Source organism: Sinocyclocheilus anshuiensis, unplaced genomic scaffold (assembly GCF_001515605.1).
Source record: "Sinocyclocheilus anshuiensis isolate Anshui unplaced genomic scaffold, SAMN03320099.WGS_v1.1 scaffold534, whole genome shotgun sequence".
NCBI classification, from domain to species: domain Eukaryota; kingdom Metazoa; phylum Chordata; class Actinopteri; order Cypriniformes; family Cyprinidae; genus Sinocyclocheilus; species Sinocyclocheilus anshuiensis.
Window position 1 is genome coordinate 196,569 of NW_015547712.1, and position 7,272 is coordinate 203,840.

Consider the following 7,272-nt stretch of genomic DNA (forward strand, 5'->3'; position numbering starts at 1 on the left):
GACCCTTATGACTGGTTTTGTGGTCCAGGGTCACATATATACTACTTGGCATATAACAAAGCAAAGTGTACATTTTGTGTTAAAACTGAATAAAAAGTTGATCACAAAAAAAAAAAAGCTATTGCTGAAATCTTTCAAAATTAGAAATGTATTATTCTGCATGTATACTCTGCAGTGAATGGGTGCCGTCAGAATGAGAGTCCAAACAGCTGATAGAAACATCACAATAATCTACAAGTAATCCACACAAGTCCAATTTAAATTTTTTGGTGAACTGTTCCTTTAACATCACACACACACACACACACACACTCCCCCCAACGATACCGAGACTTGAACCCATGACCTTCGGGTTACAAGTCCCTTTGATGGACTGGAGTGCTGTGGATTACTTGTGGATTATTGTGGTGTTTTTATCAGCTGTTTAGACTCTCATTCTGACGGCACCCATTCACTGCGTCCATCAGTTAACATCTGGAGAAGACAAAAGATGAAACAAATCCAACATTAAGATGTTTTTAGCTAAAATCCGAGTTCATAATCCATAATAACGCTTCCTCCAGTGAAAAAGTGGTCTGGTCTGAATCAGGAGAGAAATCTACACACACACACACACACACTCCCCCCAACGATACCGAGACTTGAACCCATGACCTTCGGGTTACAAGTCCCTTTGATGGACTGGAGTGCTGTGGATTACTTGTGGATTATTGTGGTGTTTTTATCAGCTGTTTGGACTCTCATTCTGACGGCACCCATTCACTGCAGAGCATCCATTGTTGAGCAAGTGATGCAATGCTACATTTCTCCAAATCTGATGAAGAAACAAACTCATCCTAATCTTTGATGCTCTGAGGGTGAGTATATTTTCAGCAAATTTTTGTTTTTTGGTGACTAATTCCTTTAATCTCAAAGAGCAATAGTTAAAACTCAACAGTGCCAAATGTCTGCAAGGATACAGTGCTGCGTTACACAAGCAACATTTGGTGGCTCAGATGTTCTCAAAGTCTGCCGCTCACAAACTGGCGAACGTCAAATGGTGCATTGCAGGACTAGAAACAGCAAATTCGCATTAGACTGAGATCTTTTCTTCGTTTTTAAAGATCAAGACCTCCTACGCAAATTTCCAAGATCCTTTGATTGATGGAGGAATTAATAAATACGTGGCCTTTCCTGCAGAGCTCCATGAGATTGAGGACAATATTGACTCTGAGGAGATTCAGAAGCACAGCGGGTCTGCAGTCTGAACAGCTTTTATCTGCACTGTAAAAAATTATTGTGATTTTAACAGTAAAAGACTGTAAAATGCTACAGTAAAAACCTGTTAACTGGTTAACAGTAAGTTTCCATACTATATTCGGTGAATAAATGTAATTACATTTAATGTAATTTTACTGTAAAATACTGTTAAAAATAAGTTTTTTGGAAGTGAAAAAGAAAAAGTCATTGTATAATTTACAGTGACAAACCGTAAATTGACACTCCCAGAATTCCATGCATGACACTTCATATTTGATGTTTTTTTGTTGTTGAAATAACGTTTCTTAGTTTTTTCTTATCAGTTGTGTACATTAGGGTTTAATCTTACATCTAATGTTGTTAAATTAATGTTTATTGCATTATTTCAGTATCATGTGTGTCACCATGATGGGGTTTAATGTTTGTGTGAATGAGACTGTGCACCTTCTATATATAAATATTGCCCTCCTCAGCTCGTAGAAAAGCTGTTTGTGATGAACTTTGGTTCATTGTGTGACTTTCCCATTACCACCAGTTTTTGGTGGTTATCAGTGCATTACAATAGTTCAAAACAGATGTTAGTAATTCAATATGTTGGTTTATTAACATTACATCAGTTAATGAAATACGGTATTTTATTGTGAATTTAAGTTAAGTCTGTAAAACCTAAAATGTTGCTACCATATTTTTTACGGTGAAGTTCTGGCAACCACAGCTGCTGGTATTTTACCGTAAATGTCACAGTTTTTTTTTACAGTGTGCAAGCATTCTGCAAGAGCCGTGATACGCTCGCTAACACACACACACACACACACACACACACAGCGCATGAGAATGACAGAGAAGTCTGATTAGCATCGCATATACCCTTCCTGGAGAAAACAATCCCAGAATGCAATGCAAGCTCAGTGAAGCAATTCATTCAAGAGAAATTGATTCATTCAGTATTTTAAAAAGACCATTTTACACATAATCATACATTATATATGATTAGGTATCATAAATTATAATCTGTATAATTATATCTTAACATTTTAAAATGTAATATGATTTCCATTTCATTTTATAACATAAATAATCTCCATAATTAATTATAACATAATTAATTATAATATAATATCACTATATAATATAAATAATTATTAAATATTAAATAAAATATTAATATATCAAATTAGGTGTTATAAATTATAATTAGTATAATTGTCTTATAATTTTATAATATAATATAATCTCCATTTAATAATAATTATAACATCATTAATTATAATACAATATTACTATATAATATAAAATACATTACATTTTATTAAATTAGATACTTTAAATTATAATTAGTACAATTATATTTGATAATTTTATAAATTACCATTTTATAATATATGCAATCTCCATAATTACAGAAGTATTATTAATAATAATAAGTATATTTACATTTTATATTTTATCATATAATATTAAAACATTATTATAATATAATATTACTATTTAATATAAAATACAACATTATATATTATTATATTAGGTGATACACATTATAATTTGTATAATTATATCTAAAATATAATATAATATAATATTTACACATTTGGCAGATTTCCCCCCCCAAAGTTTGTGAAAAAAATCACAAATATCTGAGCTTTCATTAAATAAAACAACTGAAAGTAAATTGTAAAATATTTACCAATAATTCTGACCTCAACTGTACTTATAATATTAATTTTCCAAGTGATTCCGAGTACTGTATCAGTAGCTTAACAACATGCTAACACCAAACTCTATAGAAATCAATAGTGAGTGGGGTTTCCGCACATTGTGTGAGGAGTGCTATATGCATAACCCACATTTTCATGTTGTAGCCTATGAAGAGCATTCCAAACCAATTATGAGATTCCATTTCAGGCTGCTGCGTTAGAACTAGACAGCAAGGCAGCTCACTAGGATTTGGAACAGAGTCCTAATGTGTGTGTATGCTGACATATCGGCTCCTTTCCAAAACCTAGTGTGCTGACTTACTGTCTGCCCTCCTAAAGCAGCAGCCTGACTGATTATGTCATATGCAAGTCATAAGCAGCACAGGTATATTTGTAGCAATAGCCAACAATACAGTGTATGGTTCAACATTATCCATTTTTCCTTTATGCCAAAAATCATTAGGATATTAAGTAAAGATCATGTTCCATGAAGATATTTTGTAAATTTCCTACCGTAAATATATCAAAACTTCATTTTTGATTAGTAATATGCATTGCTAAGAACTTCATTTGAACAACTTTTTCAACAATATTTAGATTTTTTTTTGCACCCTCAGATTCCAGATTTTCAAATAGTTGTATCTCCGCCAAATATTGTCCTATCCTAACAAAGAAAGCTTATTTATTCAGCTTTCAGATGATGTATAAATGTCAATGTCAAAAAATTGACCCTTATCACTGGTTTTGTGGTCACATCTGTCTAATTTGTCCAAAACAAGGTAACTTAGAAAGCATAACATCAGAAAAGAACGCATGTATGATGCCAGCCTAGGTTTTGGAGCAGATGCATGCAGGGGACGTCAGCTGACAGACGCGCTCTGTCCTCGTCCCTCGACTCTCCACGCCAGCCAAACAAGGCAAAAGCTGGCAACAGACTCGCGCGGCTAGAATAGAGCTGGCTCTTCCCCGTCAGCTGCTGCCAGGGGCCGCAGGAGCTCAGGCACGCGGACACACATGGTGGAGCTGGACATGCCTGCATACGTCAACAAGCTGAGGTCAGATCAACTGCAGACGTAACACAACTACTGTACTGTCTGGCTAGTTTGCTGACACACCTCACAGCACTACTGTTCCAGCCTCATATCATTCAATTAACAGTTGCTAAATCAATTTATTACAAATTATACAATTAAGCAAAAGTGCAATGCCGTACAAGTCTCTTCTGCTCACCAAGGCTGTATTAAAAATACAGTAAAAACAGTAAAATAGTAAAATATATAAATATATATATATATATATATATATTTCAATTCAAAATAGCTGTTTTCTATAATATCATGTAAAATGTAATTTATTTTTATGAAGCAAAGCTGTATTTTCAGCATCATTACTCCAGTCTTCAGTGTCACATGATCTTCAGAAATCAGTATAATATGCTGATTTGCTGCTCAAGAAACATTTCTGATTATTATCAATGTTGAAAAAAGTTGAGCTGCTTCATCTCTTTGTGGAAAACGTGATGCATTTTATTTTTCAGGATTTTTTGATGAACAGAAAGTTCAAAAGGACAGCATTTATTTGAAATAGAAATCTTTTGTAACATTTTAAATGTCAGAAATAAAAGTCTTTACTGTCACTTTGTTGCCATCTGGATTCCTTCCTGAATAAAAGTATTAATTTCATTAAAAAAAAAAGACTTTTTTTTTCCAAACGTTTGAGTACAATCACGACTAAAAGACATTGTGATGAAATGTGTCAAACACCAGTGTTGGGCAACAACTAGTTACTAGTAACTAGTTACAGTAATAATAGTACTTTTTACAGTAACTAGTAGAGTAACTAATTATGTATTGAAGTCCAACAATTCAATAATTCCTAGATTTATTTTCATAACTTTACTGTGGTATTACATGGCTTGCAACCACATCCCTCTGATCCCAATATAAAATGTGTAAAATCTTTTTAGAGAACGAAACATTTTCTTCTGATTTCTTTTGATGAAATACATTATGGAATATAATCGTATATGGGTAACAGAGAAATTAGAGCTACAATTAGCTTCAAGCTACACGTGACAATTAATGAGATTAATACAACACTTCTACTTGAATGTCACTATTAATCACTATTGAGTGTTTGTAATAACTTCTGACTGCGATCCAGTGTGGATTTTGATCAAATGATGAGGCAGAAATATATTGTTAGTAACATTTTAGAAGAATTTTATGGGGAAGATATGCAATTACAACTTCTGTGGGGCGTGAAAGAAAAGTAATGTAACTAGTAGTGTAACTAATTACTGTTGCCAGAAAGTAATAAGTAAAGTAATAATATTACTTCTGGAAGGAGTAACTAGTAATGAAGAATATATGAGATTTTTGTGAGTATCTAGCCCAACACTGTTCACCACACACATCAAGAAAGCCCAGGATTACACGACAGGTTTCAGAAAGTGAAAATCCCATACGGTTACTCAAAAACGTCTGAGAGTGGCTTCATCTTTGAAAGTACAGACTGATGTTTGAGAAGTAATTCAGATCAAGCTCATACGCCAACCAAACAAAAAGTAGGCGTTGAATAACGAGTCATTTCTAGAAATGAATAATTCAGCTAGTTCTATTTCTGCAAGACTCAAATGACTGTTGGTGAAATTAAAAAGGCAGCACAAATGTTAAGACAGAGGATTCACAAAACAAGAGAAAAGAATGAAAAGCACTAGGCTATTTACTGCTTATTTTCTAGTTTATGAGTAAAGCTGAGACTGTTTATACATCTAAATTAGTACATATTATGAAAAATATTTGAGAACATCTTAAGAATTTTTCATGAACTGCACCTGCACTGCACATCGATGGTTCCATGAAGAACCTTTAACATCCATGCCTTTCCATTCCATAAAAAGGTTCTTCATAGTGAAGAGTGTTTTTTAGAAATATTTTTTTAGTTTTTAGTTAATTTATCTTACAAAATTTCTTAACTTTTCTTCTTAAGATTTTTGTGAATCCGGCCCCCCAGGAATCTGAAAGTTGGATGAAAAGAGCATTTGACTGGTTCCATGAAGAACCTTTCATATCCATGGAACTTTTCCATTCCACAAAAGATTCTTCAGATTTTTTTTTAAATGTTCAAGTAAGAAAAAAACGGTCTCTAAAAAAAAAAGGTTCTCTTTCGGAACCTTTATTTTAAACAGTGCACTCAACGTTCTTTTTAGAATGTATCTTTTTTCTTAGAAGAGTCTAAACGTTGGAAGAAAAAACATTTCCAAACCTTCACTCTCAAAAGCAGGCCTACCTTTCAGAACGATGGGGTCCTTTCCTTCCCTCCGCAGCGACTCCAGAACCACTTGCAGAGGCTGAGACGGCGTCAGCCGGCTTGGGTCCACCGTGCTTTCGTCGTAAACCACCAGCTCTTTGGAAAAAATCCCCTTGAAGGAGTCCTTGCTCTGCCGGCAGGAGATGAGGTCCAGGACGGTGATCTTGCCCTGCTGGAGCCGTCGGCGGCTGATCTTGTCTGAGCAGTTGATGTGCACGGCTCCTCGGATGTGGCTCTTGTTAAACTCCATGAAGGGCCGGCAGTCGATGATGACAGGCACCGGCCCCACTGGGTGGCCCAGCGGGCAATGCGTCAGCTTCTTGGCCAGTTCGTTGGGGTGGATGACCCGCATGCTGCCCCTGCTCAGGCCGGAGGTGAGACTGGGAGCACTGTAGGCCTCCGTGGGGACGCCATAGCCCACTCCGGAGTTCAGGTTAGGACTGCTGGCGCTGACCTGGCCGTCCTTCTCGTAGGTGCTCACCGTGCAACAGCTGGCACTGCTGCATCCACACGTCAGTGAGCGCGTGGAGCCGCTGGACGAGGGCATATACGAAAGCTTGGTCGCCTGGATCTTCACCACGGTGGTGCTGCTGATGACCGTCGACTGACCGACGGTGCCCACGGTGGCTTCCAGGTAGCTGGTGTCCAGGCGGAGTCGGAGTTCCTGAGGTCGTATAGGCCTTGGCAGCGCCACCACAATTCTGTCGTCTAGAGGAGAAGGAGGCATGGAGAGACCACAGAGGGCTGGCACACCACGGAGAACTCAGATGTCCGCTCGGTCGCAAGCTGCTCGCTGAGAAGCACAACAGAATCAGAGATGGATTTAAAAATGAAGGCTGCTTGCGCAGGGATGCCATTGAAGAAGCATTTTTGTGTTACCCATGTGCAGAACATCTTAAAAATCTAAAGCTAGGTGTTTCCCAACCTAGTTCTTTGAAAGCACACCAACACTACACATTTTCGAATTGTGTTAAATAAAGAAAGAAATTAATTAATTAATTAGTTTAAAATAATTAAAAAATTATAA

The 7,272-nt window shown here is 36.3% G+C and overlaps 1 protein-coding gene across 1 annotated transcript in view; it reads right to left on the minus strand.

Moving 5' to 3' along the window:
• Window positions 1-7,272, minus strand: part of LOC107704023 (dual specificity protein phosphatase 10-like) — a 71,172-nt gene that overhangs the window by 61,711 nt on the left and 2,189 nt on the right. Inside the window, exon 2 of the mRNA XM_016506856.1 lies at window positions 6,225-7,038. Coding sequence (XP_016362342.1) covers window positions 6,225-6,972 — 748 coding nt within the window. The 5' untranslated portion in view covers window positions 6,973-7,038. The remainder of the gene's footprint in view (window positions 1-6,224; window positions 7,039-7,272) is intronic.